At 44.9% G+C, this 26,690-nt stretch overlaps 1 protein-coding gene across 1 annotated transcript; it reads left to right on the top strand.

Moving 5' to 3' along the window:
* The first annotated feature begins 306 nt into the window (after positions 1–306).
* NAA25 (N-alpha-acetyltransferase 25, NatB auxiliary subunit) lies at positions 307–26,228 on the top strand. Its single transcript, XM_032705705.1, is given in 25 exon segments — positions 307–400; positions 2,926–3,015; positions 4,057–4,185; positions 5,783–5,901; positions 6,435–6,509; positions 7,302–7,409; positions 7,825–7,903; positions 8,379–8,490; positions 9,327–9,416; positions 9,750–9,919; positions 10,634–10,746; positions 13,148–13,355; positions 13,829–13,915; positions 14,822–15,002; positions 15,619–15,644; positions 15,647–15,717; positions 19,387–19,538; positions 20,089–20,214; positions 20,521–20,764; positions 20,973–21,096; positions 21,458–21,523; positions 21,958–22,055; positions 22,270–22,380; positions 22,799–22,945; positions 23,078–26,228. Coding segments are annotated over 24 exon segments (2,823 nt in total). The 5' UTR covers positions 307–400; positions 2,926–2,951; the 3' UTR covers positions 23,201–26,228.
* The last annotated feature ends 462 nt before the right edge of the window (positions 26,229–26,690 follow it).

Raw genomic sequence — 26,690 nt, forward strand, 5'->3', positions numbered from 1 at the left:
CTCCTTCTTTCCTCTTTCTCCTCCCCAAGCCCAGCCCGGGCCGCTCTCGCTGCCTCCGCTCAGCGCCAGCGTCCCCAACCCCGACTCGCGTCGCTCACGCGTATCCCCAAATCCCCTTCCCACCAGCGCTGCGGATACACCCCCCCCCCCCCCCCCCCCCTCCCCGAGCCGTATCCCGGTATCCCCAATCCCGGGGTCGCTTCCCTGTATCCCCCCCCACCCCCGGGCCCTGTCCCGCCTTCTCCTCTCCCCCTCCCTCCCCTTCCACCCTCCACCGCTCCCGCCACCTCCGGGGCCGTGCCCGCCCCGCCGCGCCTGCGCGCCGCGTTCTGCGCTCTCTCATGGGCGGCGCGGGGCCATGTGCAGGACCCCAACGACCGCCGCCTGCGGCCCATCTACGGTACGGCCTCCGCGGCGCCCCTCACGCCCCTCACTCCGCAACCCCCGAGGCTCCAGGGCTCCCGCCGCCCCTACCGGGGCGGCGGGAGCCCTGGAGCCTCGGGGGTTGCGGCCCCTCGGGGGGGGATGGTGTCTCCCCGCGGGTCCCCCCCCTCACAAGCGGGGATGAGTTGGAAGGAGTCAGGCTTCTGGTCGCCGGGTGTTTCGTGCAGTCGGCGTTGCTTAAAGAGGTTTGGAGGCAGCGTTGTGTCTATGCAGATGTAGGGGAGAAGGGGGGGAGGATAAACGCTTCCGCGGGGTAGGGTAGCGTTTCTTCCCTTAAAAAAAAAAAAAAAAAAAAAAACAGCGATGGAGGTTTTGGGAAATGTTCCGCGACTGTTTTGTCGGCTCTGGGGGCTGGACGGTGCTTTGGGGGTGTGCTTTGGGATGGTGCGGTCCGGGCTCTGCGTCCCCCGGTGGGCTCCGGGAGAGGGAGGGGAGATGGTTTGTTCGGTTAAAAGTGTTCAAGTTCGTTGCGGTTTGCCTCTTATGTCGCGTTTTCAAGTGTTTCCCTTAGTTTGCTGTCCGTGCTGTGATTGCCGGTTTTATTGGTGTGCGGTTATCTGTGGTATGACCCGGGTGAGAAGTGGTCTTAGAAAAAATCTGTGTGAATTCAGCCGGTGCTGAAGCAGACGATGTTGAATGTCTCGTTGTGGTCCTTTCAGAGAGTGGAGCTTTTAGGGAGAGAGCTTTAGAATCTTTTTCTGCTCGTTCTGGAAAGGATTATCTGCAGTGTGAGGTTTGAATTCAGGCTGTGGTGCTGCAGAACCCAGAATAAAGGTGTGTGTCCTTAGAGACGTAAATACACAACTTCCCAGATCATCAGCTGGGGGTGTGCAGCGGCAGGGCCGAGGTCTGCCTCTTGATTTAAACCAGTGTTTTCACGTTTGTGCTGTGGTTCCCCAGAGTTCCTCGACAGCTCTGCTTATCTTTCATCTGGGCTCATTCTGCCTTCACCTGAAAGTTCAGGTGTTCCATTTCCAGCCTCCCACCTACAGACCTGTGACTGATGTGGGCTGGAGTTTATTTTCCTTTAGTTCCTTTGGAATGTGCCACCTACTCTGACTTCCAACAAACTGACTTATTAGCAAAGCACAGTCTCCTCATGCTGCAGTTTAGGGAGGTTTGTTGGTTATTTGGTTTACTTCAAGAGACCCAAAGCTGAGATGTTCAACAACCTCAGACAGTGGTGGGTAATTTGTGTGTCAGTAAACTGTGTGACACAGATCCTTAAATCAGAGTTTCTGATGTTCTGTTGCACACTTTTGAAGCCTCTTCACCGAGAAATCCCTCCTTAAGTTTAATGTTAAAGGTGATACACGGGTTTTCCTGAGTTAAAACACCCATGTGAAGACAAAGTATCATGGCTTCAGACTGTATTTTGTGGCAGCAATGTTAGTTTTGGGAGTGTGGAGATACTGCCTCATTTGAGGGTTGCTCTGGATGGTCTCAGGAGCCCAATTAACTCTGCTTTAAAATCTGCAGCACACATTGGCCGTGGAAATAATGTGGGAGCTGCTGAATATAAATCTCATTAGTAGAGATGCACAGTTTGTACCATGAGCCCAGAAATCAGCAAAGGTCACCTTTTTACTCAGTAAAAGAGTTCTGTCTCATAGTGGGAACGACAGTCTTGAGGAGAAAGAGGTGTGTAATGTACTCCAGTTAACTGGAATGAGCTCTGCTGATAGTTTGGCCACAGCAGTGGTGAGCAGACCCTTCCCTTGCTCATGAAGGGGCAGCTAAGCTGGGTTTTGGATTGGAAATAGGAATTTTTGAGGGAAGGGAAGCACACAGGGGTCATGTCTTGATCTAAAACTCCTTGCTTGTAATTGTCTAATAACATGATGATCAATCTGAAAATTATAATTCCGAGCTAAAAAGCAGAAAATGGTCTCGAGGTGGGTTTTCTGCAGCTGAAGTTTCACTGGATAGTGGGATGTTCCCCAAGGAAATATTGATGCTTCACACTTGTGTCTGCAAAAGCAGTCTGGTGGAAGCACAGTGGTGCTCTGTGAGGGGACGAGTTTGCTCTGCCTGGGGGATGGATGGTGTGGACAAGGAGTTCTCACTGAACACTTTTATGGAGTGTGAGTGTTAAGTTGTAACCTCCTGCCTGTTAAAAGTCACTGAAAGTCTCCCAAGGCACACCCAATTAATTTCTCCTTTTCCTGCTGAAGCACTGGAGCTGCAATGCCAGCAAAGAGCTGTTGCTGCAGAATCCCTTCTATTATGTGTCTCTTTTGTTGCTGTCATGATCCATGTGGAGTCATTACAAAAGCTTGTTTGTTTGGATGACTAAAACCAGCACAGTGAGATGAATCCTTCACCCACAAAGTGACACAACGTTCAACATTTGGCTTAGGAGTAATTGTACAAGGAAAAGGTGGTTTGTGCGCCTGGTGTAAGAGCAGAGGGTAAAACTGGAGATGGCTTTGCAGAGTGGCCTGTGCTGTGTGTAACACTGGCTGTGTTGTTCCTGTGCAGATTATCTGGATAATGGCAATAATAAAATGGCAATCCAGCAAGCGGATAAACTGCTCAAAAAGCACAAGGACCTTCACTGTGCCAAGGTAAGTGTGGCTTGGGGGCACCCACCTCGTTCTGTCTGAGGTGTTTCACTGTGATCTTCCAGAGACCAGTGTCTTCTGAACCCTCTGGAATATCTCTGTCCTGATCCACGTGTCTCGTTTGCCTGAACTCGTACAGATCCTGTGGTAGTGAGTGGAGCATTGGTTACACCCGAGCTCATTGTCTGGCTGTCAGCACCACCCAGACAACCTTGGCACATGGGCTGGGCCTCAGAAATGCCTCTTTGAGACCTCAGGTTGGGACACTTCCCTGTAGGAGCTTCCACCAAAACATCTCCTGTGGGGTGGAGTCTTTGTAAAACATACCAACTGAACAGATTGTCCAGAGAAACTGTGGCTGCCCCATCCCTGGGAGTGTCCAAGGCCAGGTTGGACAGGGCTTGGAGCAACCTGGGATAGTGGAAGGTGTCCCTGCCCATGGCAGGGGGTGGGACTGGATGAGCTTTAAGGTCCCTCTAACCCAAACCATTCTGGGATTTGTGATTCCATAATTTTGGAGGCATTTGCTCTTCTGCTTCTTGTCCTCTCCCTCCTTGCAGTGCCCTGGTGAAGGAAAGGCAGTTCTGTGCCTTCACTTTTTCCGAACATGTGACTCTCTTTCCTACTTTCCTCATTTCCCTGGGGGTTTCCCTCTACAGGTCACACCACTTCTATGTTCTGAAAGCTTCCCAGCTGCAGAGAGTGTCATTGACCTGAATCTCATTTATGTCACTTCTCTGGCCAGTTATTGAAAAGAAACAAATGAAAATGGGCAGGACTGGCCAGTGTTCAGCCTGCAGGGAGAGAAAACCCAGTGGCAGGTGATGCTGGAACAGCCTGGATATTTGGTAGGAAATTAAATCCCCCTCTTTGATGCAGCCTGGATTTGGGAGTTTTTCTTTACAGCCATATGGGTTAGAAGCTTAATAAAGCTGAAGTTTTGTAGGAGAAAACAGGTGGTTGGGCAAAGCCTGAGGAGGAACAAGAGGATTCCACTGGTAATTGCAAATCCTGAGAGCTGCCTGTGTTGTGTCCACAGGTTCTGAAGGCCATGGCTTGCAGAGGACTGGCAAGCAGGATGAAGCCTATGCTCTGGCACAAGAAGTAGCAGCACTTGAACCCACAGATGATAATTCCTTGCAGGCATTAACCATCCTGTACCGGGAAATGCACCGACGTGAGTTTGTTCCTTTGCCTGCCTTAAAAATCTCAATTATTTACATTCTGCCAGAAGTTTGTGGGACCCACTGTGGTGGGAAACGTGGAAAATCCAGAGTTTGTCTGTGTGAGAGGCTGCAAGGACTCAGAGAATTTAAATGGTGCCTGTAAGGCTCCAGTGATCTCCATAAAGCTAAAAAAAACCTTGTTCAGGTTTCTCATTAACATGATTGTGTAACAGTTCCTAAATGAAGCAGGTTGATAATCATCCAGCAGCCTGTGAGTTCACTTTTTGTTAACGAAACTATTGGAATTTGTTGTCAGTAGATGTGGCAGAGATTGCAAATCAGTGGGTTGTGGTTTGGAGTGTGTTTGATGCTGTGTTGTAGTCGAGGGGCTCAGGCTCAGGAAACTGGGTGAGAAATGGGAGGGAAATCCTGCCCTCCCAGTTTGACCACAGCTGCTTTTCAGTCTGGTTCCTCATAGTGATTCTCTGTTTTAAAAGTACTAAATCATGACTGTTGGAGTGATGGAGTAAAGCTTCATGTGCTTTTCTGAAAGAAGCCAGACCTTATATCCTTCTTAGGTGCAGCTCTGAACACTTGTCGTCCCTGGCAGCTCCTTGTGGGGTGGTGTTGTACCAGTATTTATTGTTGAATTGCTGGAGAAATGACCATGGGGTAAACAGCTGCTGCAGAATGGCTGTTTGGTGGTCAGTCTGCAATTGCTGATGCTGTCCCAGTTTGTTTGTGGAGTTAAAGCATCATTTCTTAAATACACCAAATTTCTGTGCGTATTTGTGACTTCAGCAGAAAACCCCTGTGAATGTCAAGAGCCTTCTGTGATACCAACAACTTCCACAAGGTTTTAAGTTGAGCTTTATAACTTTAGGTTTATAACTCAGGAACTTGTGAATGTGAGGCACTTTTGGTCCTGCAAGGAAATTGGAATTAGATGTTTATATCTGTATGTCAGTATTTCTAAACTATGAAAGAAACTATGAAAGAAAAATTACTTTTAATTTTCTAATACTACACTGAGGCAGCTACAGTTTTATATGTAGGGAAAAAATCTGGAAGGATGAAAATGTAAGAAAGTTTTGCATGTTATAATGTCAGAAGTATTTTGTCATGATAGACCTATTATCAAAAAGTATAGAGTGAATAATTGTTTAGAATACTGAAATAGGCAATTGGGAAGTAACAGGATATAATTATATAAGTCAAACTGTGATAAGAATAATTAGTTTAATATCGGGCTCTGAAAATGTTGGGTTTGATACATAGTTCACATGGAGCAGTAGAAATCTTCATTATAGTTTATGCTCCAAATTAGATAAACTTTCCTAAGAAAAAGACTTAAAATTCTGAACTGAACAGTTCAGTTGTTGCTGTTTAACTCCCTTTTGATTTGACTCTATTTTGAGGTTGGTTTGGGGTTTTTTAAGCACTTTTCCTCCTTTGCCTGCTCTTTGTAGTGCCTGGGGCCAGGGCACCATTTCTGTGGCTGCTGGGTGTAATTAGGGTGATTTCAGAGCATCACTGGTGCTCTTTAGGCAGCTGTGCTTTAAAATATTCCCAAATTTGTCTTAACTCAAGCGTCTGGTTTTGATTTAGCTGAACTGGTGACTAAACTGTACGAGGCAGCTGTAAAGAAGGTTCCCAACAGTGAAGAGTATCACTCTCACCTCTTCATGGCCTATGCCAGGGTTGGGGAGTACAAGAAGATGCAACAGGTACGAGCAACAATTGGTGTTTGGCTATTTTAAGGTGTATTTTTCTGTATTTCTTACTGTCAGTGCCTTGTCACGTTACAAGGAATCTTCCAGAAGCTGAGCTTGGTTAGTGCAGAAGTTAAACTCTGTGTTGGTTTTTACAGAAAGGCTTAAAACCCCATTTTTTAGGGGCTGGGTTGTCTAAAGGGAAAAGCTTTCTTTCCTTAAAGCTGTACCTTCAACTGGTCTGTGCTGGCGGTGTATTACAAGGAATTCTGGAATAGATGAAAATATAGAGAAAGATCTTCTGATCCCTTTTTTCACACTTCATTTCCTCCTTAGTTCTCTGTTATCTGGGAAGAGTAATCTCACCCATGCTCTTAGTGTGGCATCCAACATACAGTTGGGCTTGTATTGGTGGAATTCAGTGAAGAAAAACTAAAGGGCACTAATTGCTGATTCTCTGTTGTCACTGCCATCATTGCTGTCTGTCATGAGAGCTTGGAAAGAAATATATTTCAGGAATGATGAAACTTTTGGCTTCTATTTTTCAGGCTGGAATGGCACTTTATAAGATTGTACCCAAAAATCCGTATTATTTCTGGTCTGTGATGAGCCTGATCATGCAGGTGTGTACAGGTTGAGTTTGTCTGATACAGAAATGTTCTGAATGAAAACATTAGAGATTAAGTAAAATGATGTTTGACCTGTTCCTGGGTGGTACTGGGAGAAGGGCTGAGCCCTCCTTAAGTAGCACTATTGTTGTGGTCCAAAATGAATGCTGAAGTGTTTTTATGATGCAATTTAACTGTTGCCTTACCATGTTTATACAACTGAATTATTCTCTGAGCTGGACTAATATCTTACTGTCATTTTAGTAGAGAGATAATGATAATCCTCAAATATCTGCAGTTTCTCAGTCAGAACTGTTCCTCTCTAATGAAATTACAAAGGCTCTTGGAGGGAAAAAATGAGAGCTCTGGACTTGGCAGAGTCTGCAGGAATAGACACAGATCAGCTGTGCTGCTCTTAGTTGAGGCAGAGATTTGGGCACTAATCAGACACAAAATCAAACAAAAAATATGCATGAGGGGCATTAATCACATTCTCTAAAATACTGTGCAGTGGAACACACAAATATGTTCTGGCTCCATGGTTTTTACCATGAATGTTGTGTGCTCAGATGTGCAAATCTCTGGTCAGTATAATCAAAAATGAGCTTTTCTGTGTGTCACTAATTTTACTGCTCCTTTTCCCAGAGCAGTTGCACTCTGCAGGTCACAGGAGGCAGCTCTGGATGGGTGACTGGGGGGGTTTGAAGCACCTGGGTTGTTTCTTTTCTTCTTCCAAAGTGAAAAAAGCAGTGGGTGGGACAGGACAAAAAGTTACTGAGCTGTTCCAATAATCCTTCTCTCCCTCAGTCCATCTCAGCACAGGATGAAAACCTCTCCAAGACCATGTTTTTGCCACTGGCTGAGAGAATGGTGGAAAAAATGGTGAAGGAAGATAAGATAGAAGCTGAGGCTGAAGTAAGGCTTGGGGATACTTTCGGCTTGATTTGAGCTTTATTGAGACAAGCAGTGCACTGGGAAGTTGATTATTTTAACAGTTTTCCAAGATAATAATCAGTAATGTTTTGCAAGTAACGTGGATGGAGTGGAACAGAAGGAAAACCAAGAGCAGGGGGTTAAGAGGGATTTGGAATTGTGTGGCCAAGGCAGATTTTTGGCATTTCATTTGACTGATGAAGTGCTTTGTTCCCTGGGAGGCCCCAAGAAAAACCTGAGGACTAAGAATGGAAAAAAAGACCTACATTTCAGAGTGCTCCACCCTTTGGGATGCTAAAGATAACTGTGGCAGGCCTGGTGTCTCCTAGTTATTTTTTGGCACACCTGTGTATGGTTTTCCCAGCAAATTTCACTGCAGTCTAATCTTTCTTTTAAGGTTGAGCTGTACTACATGATTCTGGAACGTTTGGAGAAGTACAAGGAAGCCTTAGACGTTGTGAGAGGAAAACTGGGAGGTAATTTATTCTGTTAATAAATCAGAGTTGTGTGGAGGACACAGAGTTCTGCTTTGCTTCAGACTTGCCCACTGCTTCCAGAAAAAAATAGTAATATTTTAGGAAGCCTGAGTTAGTACCGATTTCAAACCTTGGTGCAAACTCTGGATGTGTTTGTGCCGCTTGGTTTTACCCACTTATGTTTATGGAATTTAAACATTATTCAGTGGTGGATTTTGCAGTAGTAAATTGATATTATGCTTGTTTGTTGTAGCTGCCATTTAAAAGAAAAAATGAATTTTCTAATACCCTTTCTGAGGATTGACATGGAGTTTTAAGGAGTTGGAATATGACAGTTTCCATAGGAAATCTCTCTCTGTCCTCTCTCCTGTTCTCTTACACTGTTTTGCATGCTGGGCTATAATAAGAAGCTTTCTGCAGCAGGCAGAGAAGGGAAGCAGTGCTGACATGAGGTTCCCTTGTGTTTGTGGTGCAGAGAAGCTGACCAGTGAGCTCCAGAGCCGGGAGAACAAGTGCATGGCCATGTACAAGAAGCTGCGGCGGTGGCCCGAGTGCAACGCGCTGTCCAGGCGGCTGCTGCTCAAAAAGTGAGGGGTGGTGCTGCAGTCCTGCCAAAACGTGGATGAAAAATCCCTGCTTGGTTGTGGATTGCCTTGTTTAGTGGCTTTCTGGGGTTAAAAGAGAAGAATATCAGAGGATCTCAAAGCTTTATGCTCCGAAGCCTGAGGAGAAGGGTGGCAGGGTGGAATGGTGAAGGGATGTGGTGAAGGGCACAAGGTTGTAGGTGCTGCTTTTTCAAGCAGGATTTAGCAACACATTAATGCAGTAAAGTGTTGTTACCTCCTTATTTCTAAAGGCCGTGCTGATTGTCCAGCTCTGACAGAGAGGAGGAGAACTGCATTTGCATTTCATTTTCTCTAACTTTATTTCCCTCACTTGGCCAGACTTCACAGTGGGAAATGCATGTGGTGCTTGGAACAGATGCACCAGGAGACAGAACATTCCAGTCTGATCAGATCTGTCTCAGAACTGTCAGGAGAGATGTGTTGTTTGCTTTTTGAGTTTAGCTCTTCCCTCATCTTAGATATAAGTTAAATACAGAAGAGAAACTTCTGCCTTTGCATTTTGTGGGGATGTTGCTGAGCTGTGGAATGTAAATGTGAGGAGGAAAGTTTATAGCTTGCCTCAATTTTGTATTGAAATGGTTTCATTTAATACATTTCAAGAAATTCAGGATGATGGAGTTCTTAAGATGTGAGACCTTTTGGAGGGGAAATGATTTTATTATTGCAGTTGGGTTTTTCCTCTAATATGATGATGCACCATTCCTTAAGTTTATCTTTGGCAAGGAATGCAGTACTAGCTGTGAATTACTGTTTTGGCAATTCCCTAAATTTTGTCCTGTGCCTGATTTTTGTTTCAGCTCAGATGACTGGCAGTTTTATATAACTTACTTTGATTCAGTGTTTCAACTCATTGATGAGTCCTGGACGCCTCCAGCAGAAGAAGAGCAGTAAGTTGCCAGTTTTGCTGTGAGTTTTTTTGCCCTTTGTGCTACAGGGAATTGTTTGTGTCCATATATTCAATATTTGGGTGGCTCCATCACGCCCCAAATGATGTGTTTTCCCTGCTTTGTTTCATGTGTTATCCTTGCTTTTATCTGGAGTCTGGCAATTATTGGAAACAGCTGTTTGTGCACTGTAGAACTCTTCCAGTTAATATTTTCCGTGGTGATGGATTTAGTGGATTTTAGATTTCCTTAAGAGCATCCTGGGAGTGCTGAGTGTGTGTTATCCCTGCCCTCACGCTGGGAAAAATCCAAGAAGCTTTTGTCTCTAATTCCCAGCTCTCTGGAAGGAGAGGTGCACTGTTCTGTGGAACAAGCTGTGGAGTTTATAGAGGAGAGGATCACGGAGGAGTCCAAGAGCTCTCGGCCGCTCCGGGGACCATATTTAGCCAAACTGGAGCTGATCAGGCGTCTGAGACACAGAGGCTGCAATGATGAATATAAACTAGGTAAGAGCCATGGCTAGGGGAGGAATCCAGCTTTTGGAGAGAGAAAAAAACTTGGAACACTGAGTTAAACACAATGTCTGTGACGAAAACATACCTGCTGTTCTCTGTGTAAAGAATTTGGAAAGCATTAAAGGGTGAGCCCTGAAGAAAGGCAGGTAGTTCAGACTAGTCCAGGCTTGGAAAAGCCAGCAGGGAAGTTTTCAGGACCTCTGGGATTTAGGAGCAGTCACTGACACTGTGTTCCTGCTGCTCTGCTCTTTGGAAAGTCCAGCTGTTAACGCTGCAGTCTTTGGAGGTGGGGGGAGTTCATTTAAGTTTTTTGGGTTTGCTTTTTAAAAACTCGCATTTAAAAGTGGCATTTAGGCAATCAGTGAAGGAGAACATGATTAGAGCAACATCTGTGCTCCTTACTAGTTCTTTTTGTGTTACCATCCAAAAATAAGTCGTGGTTAGATAAGCAGAGGCTGGGTGTGCATTCCTGTATTGCTGAGCACTTATCTGCCAGAGGAGATTGAATGAAGCCCTTGGGGTGGTTTTTTTGTGTCCTTGGTTACCAGAGACATTGAGCCTCTGTTAAAATCTGCAGCTCTGTTTTCTAAATCACTCTGTAATCTTGAAGGGGGGAAAAAAAGCGTGAACAGATTTCTCAGAGTGATTTTACAGATTCAACTTGTACTGGAGCGTGTTAAAAAGGTGGACTGGGCTTTTCCCTAGGTGATCCAGAAGAGCTAATGTTCCAATACTTCAAAAAATTTGGGGACAAACCCTGCTGTTTTACTGATCTCAAAGTGTTTGTGGATCTCCTCTCACCCAGCCAATACTCAAAGGTAAGGAAAGATAAAGTGATAAAGTGTGGCAGGAACTGCAGTGGATGTTTGCACTCTAGTGCTTTTATCTTAAAATACCTGTGGATCATATGGAAAGACTGGCAACATCAAATTTTTCCTTTCTGTTTGAAATTCAGAGAACTCTTTGTGCTGTAGAAAATACTGTGAACATCTGAACACTGAGCAGTTTCATTCTGAGGATTTTTACTGGAGGTTTAAAGCTGAGTTTGATCCTGCAGAGTCTCAGATCTTGTATTCCTTTGGCATTTTTATTACCATTTCAAGGTATCAGGTGTCAGGCTTTGAGCTCAAACTTCTCTGTTTAGTGGGAAAAAGCTGCTCCCTCATCCCATGCAGGGAGGGTGTCCCAGAGATGCTTTGCTTGGCTCTGGCAGTGCCAAAGAATGGACGCATTGATGCTGCTTGAGGGGTGATGGAGAGACCTACGGCAGTTTTTTCCAGAATCTCTCTCTGAAACAGCTCTCTGGGACTGAAAAGCCCATTTGTGCAGAGTCATGAGCAGCCCTGAATGACTTCAGCAGCTGGGAATCCTGTCACTCACCCCAGTGTTTGTCTGGGCCATTGTGTGCAGGGATCAGCGCTGGGGAGGGCAGGGAATCCGGGATCAGCCACAGGCTGGGAGAAAATGTTGGTAAACAAAGTGTAGATAACGTGGTTCTTTAGTTTATTACAATGTTTTTGAGGGCTAATACAGCTCTTCCCACAGCCACACTGCTGATGAAAGGTGGCCCTGGCATGGGTGGATGCTGATGTTTTATGTTTAAAGGTGTGGGTTTACCCCACTGGCAAGAGATTTGGTCAGAAGGATGTTTAACTCCTGGTTCTGGAAATAGTGATACTATTGTCAGGTAACCCTGAAGTACTGATCAGGCTTAATCCTAACTTTCCAGGAAACAAACTCTAAACCAGGAGTGGAAAGAATGATATTCAGTAATAGTTTAGGTGACAGTTTTGTCCCAGTGCTTGTAAAACCATGACTTTGAATAAGTTCTCTAAAACTTTGTCTGGCCTTAAAACTGCTGCTGATTTACTGAATAAATTCTGGAATGTATATTGTGTCAAACTGATGGATTGGAAGGTTTTGCCAGTGTTTGGCTGTTCTCTGACTGTGTCTAAAGCAGCATCTGCAGCAGTTTAACTCGGTCAAGGGCACGAGTAGTTGAGGAGGTTTTGTGGTGCTGAAGTGCTGATGAGTTTTGAAATTACAGTTACAGTTCAGTAGCTGGGAAGGTGGAGATCTTGCTGGGCCACTGACATGTGAGATATTCCAGAAATAATGGTCATGACATCAGTCTTGACTTCGAGAGGTGTAAATTGGAGTATAGAGCCAAGTGATGTGGTTGACCTTGCTCAGCTTGGCAAACCCTCAAACTGCAAAGATCTGTCACAATCTCCAGCCTGTTCTGTGGGAAAATGGGAATTGGTGTGTGTGGTGCCTGGTGTTGCTCCTCTCTGGCTGTGAAGCTTTGGCCTCAGGCTTGCATTTGATGCAGTTCCTATGTGTCAGTACCAAGTGCAGTAAAGCTGAATTCTTTGGCTTTAAACTCAGTTTTAAATTGCCCTAAAATCCAACAGTGTTCACAATAAGAAACTGGTGTCCAGCCCTTGGCTGTGTGTTGGGAGTACTCTTCTGTCTCCCATTAAAACAGCAAACAATGACAGGCTGCTTTTCTGATGACTTAATTCAAGCAAGAAGTCATTAATCAAAGCTGATGACCTCACATTACTTCAGAGCTGAGGGAAAATGTAACAGCTCGTGCAAAACCACACTTGCCTGGAAGTGTGCTGTGAAGCCTTTCAGCAACTAATTATTTTAATTGCATCTGTTATTACTGGGAGGTTAACAGGTGCTTGAACTCCCTGGTGTGTCAATGCATTGGAAACCAGCCCCTGATTTTCTTTTTTTCTTCCATCTGTTTGATGAAACTTAATAAAAGCCATCGAGTGCAACTAGAGCTGTGTGCTCAAGAATTAAAAAATAGCAAAGTTAAGTATCTTTAACCACTGATTCAATGTGACATCAAGGTTGATATTGATACATCATTCATGTGGAGCAGTAGAAATCTTCATTCAGTGTAATGCTCCAAATTAGATGAACTTTCTTAAGAAAGACTTAAATTCTCCTGAGTAGTTCAGATGCTGCTGTTTAACTCCATTTTGAGGTTAGTTTGGGATTTTTAAGCACTTTTGCCCTCTGCCTGCCCTTTGTAGTGCTTGGGGGCCAGGGTCCCATTTCTGTGGCTGAGGACTGTGATTAGTTTACTGTTCAGAGCATCACTGATGTGACTGATTCAATGCTTCCACCTTGCTCTTTTGGCTTGGTTTGAGGGGGGGAATGATGCTTTGCCCTCAGGATTGAACCCCAGTGTTTCTCTCCCAGTTCATCCAGCAGCTGCTGGAGGTGATCCCCCTGTCAGCAGCGGCCGAGAACGAGGTGGCCCTTCCAGGGGACATCAAGGCCCTGCAGCAGCACCTGTGTGTGGTGCAGCTCTCCAGGCTCCTGGGCATCTACCACGCCATGGACAAGAAGGAGAAGCTGACGGTGGTGCGGGAGCTGATGTTCAGATACCGCCATGGGTTGGAGTTCGGTGAGGAACATCTGTAACCTGATCCTGCAGCTCAGTGCTGAGGACACTTGGCTTCCTCCTTGTCATTATAGCCTCGGCTATACCTGAATTTCCTTTAGTTTTTTTTTTTTATTTTAATGTATTTTAAAGATAAACAAGACTTTCCAGGGTAGTTTTTACTTTGTAAAAGCCGTGCTTTATCACTGGTGTGCACAGAACAAACACCTGGGCCGGGAGTATTAATTTGTGAATCTTGCAGTTGTGGGAGAGTCCTTTCTTCTTCCAGCAGATTCAATGTATGAAGTGCTCCAAAATCCACTCAGTGATAAACAAATGCAGCGTGTATGAAGTTGCTTGAGTTTTTAAGACACTTCTGATTCTGATTTTATAAATTAAACTGTGGTTATAATCCACATGTATGGATGTGTCACTTGACAACGCTGCCTGTGAGATCCGCTGACGGCACTGTTAGTAACTTTCTTTTTTCTTTTTAGGGAAATCTTGTTTGAAAACTGAATTGCAGTTTTCAGATTACTACTGCCTGCTTGCAGTTCACCTGCTGCTTGATCTGTGGCTGGAAGGTACGTTCCCAAAATTGTGCCCTGCTTTTCACCACCCTGGATGGTTGGGTGGGGAAACTGTGTCCCTGTGGGCAGTGAGTACCTGGCATGGCCTGTAGCTTCCTGGGGTTGTTTTTTGGCAATATGGGGTATTTGAGGAGTCTCTGTTCAGCTGGTGTTTGACCTGAATCTCACTGACCTCTAAAGGGATTTAATTTTTCTGATTAATTCCTTGTTTCTCTCCCTTTGCACGAGCTCTGCTGACAACTCCTTTGTGATATGAGAAGTGTTTCGAGAGCATTCCTTCCCCTTCCTGACATACTTTGTCTTTTGGATCCCTGGTTTCTAGACCTGCTGGGACCTGCTCCATGTCTTGAGTATTGCTGTACTCCACACCTCTTCCTTGTGTCTCTTAGTCCCACAGTGTCCAGTGGTGGATGTCCATGGGCACTGTTTATATTCTGTGTAGTTGTCAGCAATGCCTTTGTCTTTCCCGAGGAAGATTTAGTCTTTAACCTGAGTAAAGCCATAGTCAGGCTCCTGGCAGGTCACTGGTGCACATGGACTCTTGAATTCCTGGCTCTTTTGCATAATGCTTGGGATTGCTCTGTATGTGTAAGCTAGAATTCCCAGTCAGTGCAGGATCCATCAGGGAGGGTCACTTTGCCTGCAGTGGGCTCACTGTGAGGGCTGTGCTCTGTGCAGATGTGAGCTGGGTATTCCCTGTGAGGAATTACTCCTCCCCCATTCCCTCAGGGAGCAGCAGTAGTGCTGGAGCAGGTGTTACATTGTGCCATCTGCACTTGTAAATCCCTGGCACCGTTCAGGAGAGGTGTGTAACAGCAGGAAGCTCCAGTCCCAGAGGAACTGTGCTGAGGGCTGTTGGGTGCCTCTCTCCGCTCACACCTGTGTTCTGTGTGTCTGCAGGTGAAGAGGCAGCTGTGTGGCAGTGCCTGACTCTGCTGGAGGAGGGGTTGGCTCACAGTCCTTCCAATGCTCAGTTTAAGTTGCTGCTCATCCGGATCTACTGCCGGCTCGGGGCGTTCGAACCCGTGGCTGAGCTCTACTCCAGCCTCGATGCCAAGCACATCCAGCACGACACCATCGGGTGGGTGGTACATACTGAGAATAATCCCTGCTGCTGCTGACCCTCAGAACCCCTTCTGAGACCTGCACTTTGCTCTGCCACCCAAAACAGAGCAGATTATCAGCTTTCATACCCTGTGTAAAAGTGTTTTGGGGTTTGGAGACACATCCACTTCCCTGTTTGTGGAGTATCTTTCCTGTGTTGGATTTTCAGAGAATTAACTGAGTATTAACTAATCTGGAGGAAATTTGTGAAACATCTATCTTGATGCTAGTTATAGCTTGGTTTTCCAGCTCGTGGTGTTGCTCAGGAAAGCTTGGGAACACTAATTAAAGCAAACACACCAAATGGCCTTGGTTGGTGTTTTTGGGGCCATCTAATTGAGTATGTTTGGGGGCATCTAACTGAGTAAAGCTCTTGCCACACTTGAGGTGGATGGAGGAACTCCAACTCCCCACATACTATTTAAAAAAATTAAGAATTCCTTCCTCTACTTTTCAAACCTAAACTTGAATGTGAAAGTGTTAATGTGAATGCTGTTAAATCTCCACATTTCCCCTGAAAGCTGGGCTGTGCTGCATCTGTCTGGGGTTGGGGTTCCAGGGCTGGAGCTGACTGCTGTCTGTGTTTGCTGCAGGTATCTCCTGACACGCTACGCCGAGTCCCTGGCCATTATGCTGCTGCATCCCAATCCTGCAATTTTGCACTCAGGTTTTTCCACTCCAACCAGAAAGATGTAAGTTGAAAGAAACCTTTGTGACCTTGTAACAGGGCAATATGTCAAGGAGACTTGGAGAAGCCTGTGCCCTGTGTAAGGGCTTATGGAAATGCAGGTTAATAACATGGTAACAAGGAGGAATAGCACGTGCAACTTTGTAGTAAAGGTTGCCTCAACCTGTGTTTCTTATTGCAGGAATTTGCAACTTACTGTTACATGAGGTTTTGCTTTAGCTTTCTTTTTATTAAAGCCAGTTTTAATGCTCTTCAAAAAACCCAGATATGATTACTTTTAAATCAACAGTTTGTGATTTTATGCAGTAATTGAAGTGAAATGTCGTGTGGCAAAAAAACCCCTGGTGTCATAAAACCGGCATTTTGGAAAGTCATGGAGCAGCCAGGGGTGGTGGCTCAGGATGGGATGGCACATTATGAATCCTTTATGTTACAGTCACTGACTCAGTGATGGCTGTGCTGGGCACACAGGGGTCATGGGGTGTGCACGTCATTATAAAGGGACCACCCCATTCTGAGGAGTGGGAATATATCCTGTGTGTTTATATTGTACAGTTTGGTCACTGCTGAGAGGTAGGTGAAGAAACTGGTTTTTAATTCCTAAGAAACAAAGGTGCATTTCAGTGGAAAATGGCTAAATTGGCTCCAAAGGCTCTGCAGTGACACAACTTGCTTTCCCACTCTCCCAGCAATAGATAAAAACACAGGAGTTGTCTGAACTGAGCAGTAAAGATGCTCACACAGGAATCCCTGAGAATTCCACTTGCTGTGTTGGCAGCCCAAGTGATTCCCAGGCACAGGATTCACATTGCCATTCCCTGTGCCTGGAAGGGAGATGCTGAGTTCCTGTGACCTGTGTCTGACACAGGAATTTGCTGGATGCACAGAGCAGCACATGGATTGTGGGATGGGCTGGGAGCTCGCTCTGCTTTGCATCCCTCATTTACTTGTTGTTTAACTGATTCCTCTTGCTAAGAGGCTTTGGATTCCTGGGAGTGAAGCTCTGGATCCAGATTTTATCCTGTGTGTCTATTGCTGGTAGTGGCAGCTTCTTTTTTTTTGGTGAGGTGTAACTTTTCAGTCTTGTTTAAAAGTCGTTTGGTGGATGTTAGTGAAAAGCATCCCCAGAACCAACTGTGTGAATAAACACGTGACTGCTGGTACAGGTGAGAAAAAGCGAATCGGAAAAACTGTGGGATGTGACTCGTCTGCTTGGGAACACTGCATTGGAAAGCATCAAGAAATCATCTTTCCGTGGAAAACAATCAAGTAATTCAGGTGTGGTTCCCTGGGAAGCAGGTTATTCTCTTTGGCATCAATGATAAAAGTTCTTGTGGCAGAGAAGAGTTGGTTGTCTCCAGTAGCTCAACATCTGTATGCAGATGAAGAAGGCAACGTTCCAAGTGCTGTTGGCAGGAAGAATGCTACTCAACTCGTGTTCCAGGAATCCTGAAAAGGTGTTGCCTGAACAGTTCGACCATGCTGCTACACCTTAAAATATTGGAATTACCAGAGGGGCACAAGTGGTGCAGTAGAATGTTAGAATTCTTCATGTGACAAGATGAGGATGCACCTGGAACCCACTCACATCATGTCTTGTCTTGGAGACAGAGTGTGGGGGACCAAAGGACCATGAGTTGTTGTTGCTTCCAGGTAGCCAAATCTCTCCTGTGTTCTGGACACTTCCAGTGGTTGTATCCTTAAGATCCTTTGTTGGGTAGTGCCTCAAAAGCTTACTTGCAAATAGGAAGTGTCCTTTAAACCGAGCGTGAGGTGCAAATTGCAGGAGGTGAAAGCTCAGTTCAGGGTCCCTTTCACTGAGGATGATGTTGTGGCAAGAGAGGGGGTGAAGAAAGGGATTCCTTGCCATAAGACATGTCCTGAGTATCAAAAGGTCAGGATCTGATACCAGTTTCTTTGCTGCTGGGGTTGCCCCTTCATGCTCAGGGTCCTGACAGCAGCTTCCCCTTCAAGCCCTGTGACCACATCTAACTGCAGTGTTAAAGGAGGACTATCCTTCAAAAATTCCCATTTTCCAGGATTTCTAGTGCTGCCTGCTCCTCCCTAGGTCACTGTTGAGAGAGATGCAGTGTCTTCCAGCACAGAGCCTGCGTCCTGTGCAGCGCTGTGCAGGAAGTGTGGGATGTAAACCAAGCGGTCTGGTATAAAAATAGAGCTCCTGAATCACACTGATTGCTTTGGATAAATCCATTTTTCCTTCTTGCTGAACTTCACAGCCTGACGTGAATCCTGTTTGAGTGGGTCCCACAGAACAGCCATTTAGGATGCTGTGCAATGCTGTATTTCTCTCAGGGAGAGGATGCCAAGGACAGGGAGGAGAGAGGAGGCAGCATTGCTATATTTGGCCAGAACTAAAATCCTTCTCAAGTCCTCCTTCAGCTGTGCAGAACCCCAAGTAATCTCTAACTCTCTTGTGTCCGTCCGTCTCTGATTTGTGCAGATACTGCAGGCAAACAGCACCAACGTGGCCTGGGGGGATTTAAAATCCACGCCGATGAGTTGAATTAGCACCCATAGCCCAGTCCTGCAGCCTGACAAGCACCTCTGCAAGGCTGGTTATCACAGGGTATGTTGTTGAATATTTGGCATCTTTTTTTCGTACATTGCAAATAACCAAATTTCTTAGGGGAAAATAAAAAAAAAAAAAAATAGTTTTTCGTGTTGGAGGGAAAGAAAAGGTGATTTTGATCTGTAAGTGCTGCCTTCTGGTCTCTCTGAGCCTTCCAGACAGGTCGAGTCTGTCAGGACCATATAAAATTGGCCTTTTTTTGGTGCTTCTCATCTTCAGTGCAGTTCAGAATCTTGTTCAGAAAGAAAATACTTGATTTGCCAGAATTCTCATTGTGGAGTAATTCTGATGCTAAAAAATACAGCCACCTCTCAAGGCTGGGAGCAGAAACAGTTCACTCTGTCTCTACACTTCAGACATTTTCATTATAACATTGTGCTTGTTTGGGGCTCCTTCATCACATAAATCTCCTTTTTGGAGATTGCCTGGACTGTGAAATATTGGCTGCCTGCCTTTATTGCTGCATTTCATCAGAGCAAAGTATCCCATGGACCTTGAGAGCTTCCTTTGGTGTTTGTATTGTAACATGTACACACTGTGTGATACTGTATTCAAAACTCTAATAAAAAAGAGAAACAAATAAAAAAATGTGTGAGTAATTTTTTATTTTTTTTTTAAATCTATGTTGTGGTAATATGTGACACACATCCAAGTAAGTTCCAGAAAATCTGGGATATCTTTCTTTTGCCTGGAAGTATTTCTCATAACGAAGCAAGGACTTAATTATTTGGAAAACAAAAAAAAAAAGGAAGGGGAAAAAAGCCTTCCAAAATCATCTCTTCGGTCTGTGGTGACAGGAACATGATGCTTAGTGTTGGTTTGGTTGTTAAATCTCATTAGTGTTGGTTGGGTTGTTAAAACCCACTGCCTCTGGAGTATCTGGGCATTCCCAAATTAAAGTAGCAAAGGGGATGACTTGAAGAAGTGCAGACTTCTCCTGGGGATTGAAGATCTGTCAGGTTCTGATCTCTGGGTGCATAAATCCCCAGAAATGCAATTCCTTGGCAGTGACCTTGTTAAATGGGTGGTTATTCCCATTTTGGGGCAGTGACTAACACAGGACTGCTGTGTGTTCTCTTCCAGACCTCAGAATACATCATCCAAGCCTACAAGTACGGGGCGTTTGAGAAGATCCCGGAATTCATTGCCTTCAGGAACAGGCTGAACTCTTCCCTTCACTTCGCCCAAGTTCGCACAGAGCGGATGTTGTTGGACCTCTTACTTGAAGCAAATATGTGAGTTCAGCACCTGGGGGGGGGAAACTGGGGGGTTTGTGCATGGGCAGAACACGGGCCCAGTGAGACCTTGGGGAGCTGCACCTGCAGCTCTGGCAGAAACATCTCTCTCCTCCTGATGCTCCTCTGTGCCTTTAATGGTCTCAGGTCGTGCTGAGGAGGTTGAGATTAGATACTAGGAAAAATTCCTTCATGGAAGGGGTTGTCAAGAATTGGAACAGGCTACCTGGGGAAGTGGTGGAGTCACCATCCCTGGAAGTGTTCAAAAAACATGTAAATGTGGCACTTTGAGGACATGCTTTGGTGGTGAACATGGTGGTGGTGCTGAGGCTGGTGGCTGGGCTTGATGATCTTGGAGGTCTTTTCTAACTGTAAGATTTCAGTCTGTGATTTTAATTTGCTTTCCCTTCACATCCTTGTCAGTGCCAAGTGTGTGCCACACTCCTGCCATCAGCAGAGCTGCACAGTGGACAGAACATGGTCTGTTAGTGAGCTGTGATTTCTCTTTCCAGTGATCAGATGTTTGATTAATGCTTGTTCTTATGTCCAGATCAACCAGTTTAGAAGAAAGTATAAAGTCCATGAGTCTGAGCCCAGAGGAGGATGACATTCCATGGAAAGATTTGCGTGACAACAGGGACCTGACAGTCTTGTTTAGCTGGGATCCAAAAGACAGGTGAGTAGAAATACCCTCAACTCTAGAGTCACACTATTTCCTTACAACACACATGGCAAAGAAATTCCTTCCAGGGCAACAAAATTTAATGTTCCCTGGGCTGGCTGACTGCAGACTTAACAAGCACCATCCATCACTTCTAGCAGTGCTGCCTTTTTATGTATTATATTTTTCTTAATTTCTGGCCACTCCTTCGTCTTCGTCCATTCTAGGAGAGCTTTGGGTAGGCTTTTGTGCCTGAGGAAAGCTTTAGCTGCTGTGCCAAGTTGGAGCATTTCCGTGACAACCTTTGGTGCCTTTCTGTAGGGACATTTCTGAAGAACATAGGAAGCTCTCACTGGAGGAAGAAACCCTGTGGTTGCGGATCCGGTCCTTGACTTTGAGGCTGGTGAGCGGCCTCCCGACTCTGAGCCACACCATCCAACCAAAGAACTCGGAAAAGACTGCAGAGAACGGCGTCTCCTCCAGGATTGACACCATCAGATCCCTGCTCCAGCAGCTGGAAGCGGCGGTGGATTCAGGGAAGAAGTTTCTAGAACAAAAAATTCAGGTACCACTGAGGCCAAAGCTCTTCCTGAATGTGAAACTGTGAATGTGAGCAGAGAACCTGCATCGTGTAACACCCCGCAGGCTGCACAGTGCACTTACCTGCCCCTGGGTTTGTGGGGTGTGAATGTGACTGGGAGATGTGCCAGACTCTGGGTTTGAGATGAGGAAAAGCTGCAACACCTTTATCTTTTTCTTTGCTTCTTGCCTAGTATCCTGTCCTTGGCCCTCCTCCCACCCGAATGGCTGGCTTCTTCAGCAATGGCAGCTGTCAGTGCCAGACTAGCTTGTTTTATCTTGTTAGTGATATTTATGAACTAGATACCAATGGCTTAGGTAAGTGTTTGGGGGCAGGGGTTTCACCAGATTGCCGTGGTGGGTGGGAGGGAGTGAGATGTGTCTCTGTTTGGTTTGAAAGCTGCTGGGCGTTGGATGATGTGGACCCAAAACTGTTACTTGTGTGTTAATTTTCTGTCTGACACTGAATTATCTGGGAGCCAGTGCCTTCATTTAATGTTTTATGCAAGTCTTTGTTGTTGTACAGTGTATATTGATGTAATTCTGGCTCCTCTTTGAAAGCAGTTGCATTTGCTTTTGACTGCTGACACTGAATTACATTTAAATGCCTCTTGGTTTTCTGGAAGCAGAAAATACAGAAATTTGTAGCTTATCATTTTGTATTTCTATTTCTTTGCAGAAGATTCAGCAGAAATCCAGGAAAGAATAGGGAATAGTTTCAAGTCTTTAGTAGAACGACTGACAGGTAAATGGTAATTCCAGAATAGACACTGGTAGCTAAGGCAGTGCTTCCTGCTCCTCTGAGGATGCTGCAGGGCTGGGAGTGTGTTATTGCACCTGCAGACTCTGTGAAAGATGCTTGGAGAAGGCTGAGATGGCCCTTGGCTTGTCTGATTGAAGCTGATGCATGCTCAGAATGTCCCCTGTCCTGTCACTGCACTTCCCCTGCAGCCTGGTCTGGCAAATCCTGTCTCCCCTGGGCCAGGGGGGCTGATGAAAGGTGTGGAGATGCTGTTTGTAGTGAACCACAATTCAGAGGAAATGTGAGAGCCGGACCTTCTCATCAACTGCTTAGTGGGCAGTCCCCTCCCAGCTCTGAACGCTGCACTGAGATATGTCATGTACAGAAAATATGCATTTATGGTGCTCTACTTTGTCCTTTTTCTTTCTCCTTTTCAGATTTGTTCAATAAATGTAAAGGTGATTTGATCGAAGTCAGAGATGGCACCTTAAAAACTCATCCAAACCTGTTAGAAAACTTAGTCTTCTTTGTTGAGGTATTTTGGGTGTTTTGGAAACCAGAAATTTGGGAGGACCGGGGGTAGAAATGTTGGGACTGAAACACAGTGAAAGTTTGATCTCAGTCACTCGTGAGAGCAGAGATTTTGTTGCATATTCCATCTATTGTGAGTCTTACCAGTAGGAACACTAAAATGAGTTTAGAAGCCTCCTGTAAATGCAACCTGTAACACGTTTGTACCTTTTTTCCAGACGATCTCCATTGCCCTGTGGGTATCAAGTTACTGTGACAGTGTCCTCCGACCTTTTAAATCCAACCTGCAAAAAAAGAAGAAGAAAAAAAAAGAAAGCAGTGTAGCTATGGTACAGACAATCATTCTTCTTTCCTCCCCTACCCCCAATCACAGCTTATTTATACTGAAAGAAAAATCAGCATAGATAACGTGAGCATAAACTGGTTTTTGTAACCTCTGCCTTGTGGAGGCTGACGTGGGTAAAGGTGACTCAGGGCTAATTTTTGAAAGTGCTGTTTAAAATCCAGTGGTCATGTGGCACATGTGACATCATGTGACAGCTTTTTAATGGGAAACACTAAAGTCTAGAGTGTCACAGACCTCGAATGCACTACAGTAAACTTGTTAGCTGGGAGTGTTTATCTGGGTAGGTAAAATATAGCTTAGCACTGGGGAGAAGGGATAGAATGATGCTACAATGTGAGTTGTCAGATAGAATGGACATTAATATGTGTTTAGAAATTAAAGATATGTATTTGTTTTTATAGCCACCTGTATTTACCCACTTCCTGGATTATGTAACTGAACTACAGACATTAACTTCCAATGTAATAGATCATATCAAAGGGCTTGAAATAATTCTGACTGCACTAAAACTTGAAGAGCTGTCCCTCAAGGACACTCTGCTTTTACAGGTAAGAGATACCCTTTGTAAACACTGTGGTCCTCACAAATTTCTTGTCAGTGTTTGAGATGGTGGATGAAGTTTAAAGGGGGGATTTAAACAGTTGCTGTGCAGTGAATTATTTCTCTTTTGCATTTTGCAGGAAGAAAAAAAGTTTACAAAGACTGTACAAGGGAAGGTCCAGAGCAGTTACCATCACTCAGTTCAGGAAATTGGGGAGCTGCTGAAAAAGAGACTCGATACCATTAAAAAACTAAAGATTTGAGAAATGCATCCTTGACAGACTCCACAGGGGAGTGACACCAGAGTCCCAGACAGAAGCAACATCCACTATACCATCACTTTAATCCAGAACTTCCTCATAATGCATGAAGGACTTAAAATCATGAAACAATTTTTTTAGGTATTACAGATGTATTGAGCTGATTTAAATTATTGTACATAAATGAGAAGCAGGGACCCTTCACCGGGGTTTGACCACTTTTTATACATGTTCATAAGCATATTGCAACAGGAGAAAATTAACTTTCTTCCCTTCTGATCTCTAGAAACAACTGGAGATGGTCTTTAGAAGCAGCAATAGAAATCCAGTGTAAAGCATCTTTCTCCAAGGAGTTGTATTTTCATCACCATACAGTGTTTATAATTTTTGTATGGTCCTTGCCTTAGAAATGCAGGAATTGTAGATGTCCACGTTCAGCCGCCTCTAATGAGATGAGCCTGGTTTGGAGCTGCCTGTTTTGTCTGCAGAGCACCTGGTCCTGCTGAAAGAATTCCATGTGTTGGTCCAGCAGGGAGAGGTGAGGCCACATGGGAGAACTCCCTCGGCTGGGACTCAGCTGGTTCCTCTGAGGAGAGGACGGAGGGAGGAGGTGTCAGTGCACACGCTGTGTTTTCACACTCAGAGAAACTGCCAATGTGATGAGGAGCAAACTCCAGAGGGAGATGGGAACGAGTGTTTCAGCAAAAAAAGGACAAACCCAGAGACCTTGTATATAACGTGCAGTGAAGTCTGACACTGCTGATATCATGTCAGTTTAACGTAAAACAGCAACAGTCATGACTTTTAAAAAGTGTATTTAGATTACTGAAACTTTAAGACTTCAATATTTTAATAGAAATGAAATCCTATTGGCTTTGGTTTTAAGTTGGCAGAGGTGACTTTTGCTTCCGCTGTGGAACGAGGCTGAGAACCCTTTTTGCACCTGTAGCTTGCTTTTTGCAGTTGAACTTTGATTATTCCAGTACTGGCTCATTAAGCTTTCTATTAGAAAGTGTGATCATATCATCTGCTCCCACAGAATCTGCATTTCTGATGGGTTTTTTCATTTTAAAGGAGCAATGCAGCCTAGAAGTGATAGGCAAAAAAAGTTCATGTACCTGCAAAATAAGGGACAGGTCAGACTCCACAGATTCCTCATCTGATTTAAAGCAGCAGGTATCTAAGGTCTAGATTTAAAGTTTTGAGAGAGCTGGCTGCCTTTGTCATCTCTTTTGTTTTGTTAGCAATGCTAGAATGTTGATGAGACTATTTTTTTAATAAATCCCCTCTATTAAAAAAAAAAAAATCCCATAGCTGCTCTTGCTGGATTTAGTTTTGCTTTGCCCCATCCTGAAAGGGAAAGGAATGTCTGCAGGTTGTCAAATTGTCATGGATGTCCTGATGGTTTACTCATGATGTCTGGTAAGTGCTCTGGGCTGGAGGAACACCAAAATGTGTTAAGTCTGTTTTATAGTAATACTTCTCCGGGGGAAAAAAAAAAAGAAAAGGAAAAAAACAAAACTGAACTCTTATATGTTGTATAGAAATATCTTTTTTGAAAGAAGGGTGTGCTCCTTAAATTAAAGCAAGACTGGTGACCGAAGTTGGTGCTTTCAGATGTGCAGGGTGAGTGAAAACAGCCCCAGTGGTGAGATGGTGCCAGTTCGGAGCAGCACTGAGCCAAAACCAGGCACTGCCCTTCTCAGCCACAGGGGTAAAGTGTCCCTGCTGCTGTCCCTGTCCCCTCCCTCCCCAGACTTTGCTAATTCCAGAGGCTTTGCACAAACACCAGCACTGAATGCAAGGTTGTCACGGTGCCCTCAGCCAGAGGAGATGGGGGACAGTCCAGGGGCTGATCCATGCTGGGCTTTCCTTCCATTGCTGCTGCAGCAGGTTGAACTCAACCGGTTGTGTCAATAAGCAACGATGACAGAAGTGAAGTGTGAGGTAACACGACCAAGTTTAAAATCCTCCTGTGGGCTGAAAGCAGAACTTAGGTTAAAAAAAGGTTTTCTGCATCAGCTCCCTTGAAAGCAGAATTGAAACTGCTGTGGGGGACGTGTGTCATCTGGGATGAGATGGAACCATGGCTCACTCCCCGTCCCAGTGCTGGCAGCACAGGGGGAATAGTGACTGTTTCAGTGTTACCTGCTCTGCTCGTTCCAGTTCCAGCCACTGCTGAGTGATAACCTTGTCAAACAGAATTTTTGGATTACTCAGTGTTTTTTAAAACCATATGCCATCCTTTCCCAAGCTGTAGTTTCTCTTTAGGAGGAAGTGGTGTACAAAGATGACTCTGTACTGACTGACTGGGGGCTTGGTTGAGGGAGAATTTCTCTCCCCTTATAAATTGTGTACAGTTAAATATATTATATATTTCTTACGAAAGAGCATTTCCCCTCCAGAATATGTCCCACTGGGACCTGATACGAAATTCAAGCTATAACCCATTGCTGCTGTTCCCTTTCTTCCACCCTTAGGATTTGTTTTTGTTTGTTTTGGATTTTTCTTTTTTTGGGTGATGAATTGAAAAACATACCTAGAAGAAGCTACCAAGACTACTGTTTACAGACTGAAAAAAATACTGCTTTTGTACTACTGGGATCATGAGCCACGATCCTTTTACAGATTTCCTCAACTCCTCTCGGCTTAAAATCAGTGTCTGATGTAGATAAAGGTTGGAAATCTCCTACCCTGCTCTGTCTACACACAGGACAAACTGTACGATGCTTGTTTGTGTTGCCCATCATTTTTGTACTTTTTAACTGTTCAAAAATTGCATTTATATTTTGCAATCCTTGATAATCATGACTTTATTTTAACCGCTAGTAAACTTAGGGAATTTTTTGTTGTTGTTGTTGTATTTGCAGCCTTTATCTGAACTTTCTCTTCCTTGATTCCTGTTAATTTATGACTGTAGGAGATGTGTACGCCTCAGCCTTCTACGGACTTAAGTGACACAACTGCAACTGAACTGCTTTAAACTGGATGGGTTTATAATTTATATAAAAGTCAGTTTCGTTACAAATCAGTATTGCTGCCTCTCATTTTTCTGTCTGGATGCAATCAAAGTGCTCATCTACGCTATGTTCGTAAGCCCTTGGGTGAAGCCAGATTGTGCTGGTGCAGCACAAGCAGAAAATCAAATTACCTGCAAAGAGGGAGGTTGGAAAGAGGGGGGGGATCCTCAGTGATGTCTGCTGGAGGAGGGGGCTGGGATGTGTCAGTGCTTTGACATGATGATCTGTCAGCCTGCTCTTCATGTTTTATGCATCGCTGGCTGAAATGCATGCAAATCTTTCGGTGCAGGAGATCTCCCCTGGTTATAACACGAAAAACGCCCTGTCTGAGGGGGCTGTGGCAGTGCTATGGCAGTGCCCACCCTGGATAGAGATGCACACACCCTCCCTGCTAATCTGTGTGGCCAGATCCTGCCTCTTGCCTTTCCCTGCCTTCCTCTCCTGTGGAATTGCTGCTGGAAGCCTTATTTCGC

This window comes from Chiroxiphia lanceolata, chromosome 18, assembly GCF_009829145.1.
Source record: "Chiroxiphia lanceolata isolate bChiLan1 chromosome 18, bChiLan1.pri, whole genome shotgun sequence".
Classification (NCBI taxonomy): domain Eukaryota; kingdom Metazoa; phylum Chordata; class Aves; order Passeriformes; family Pipridae; genus Chiroxiphia; species Chiroxiphia lanceolata.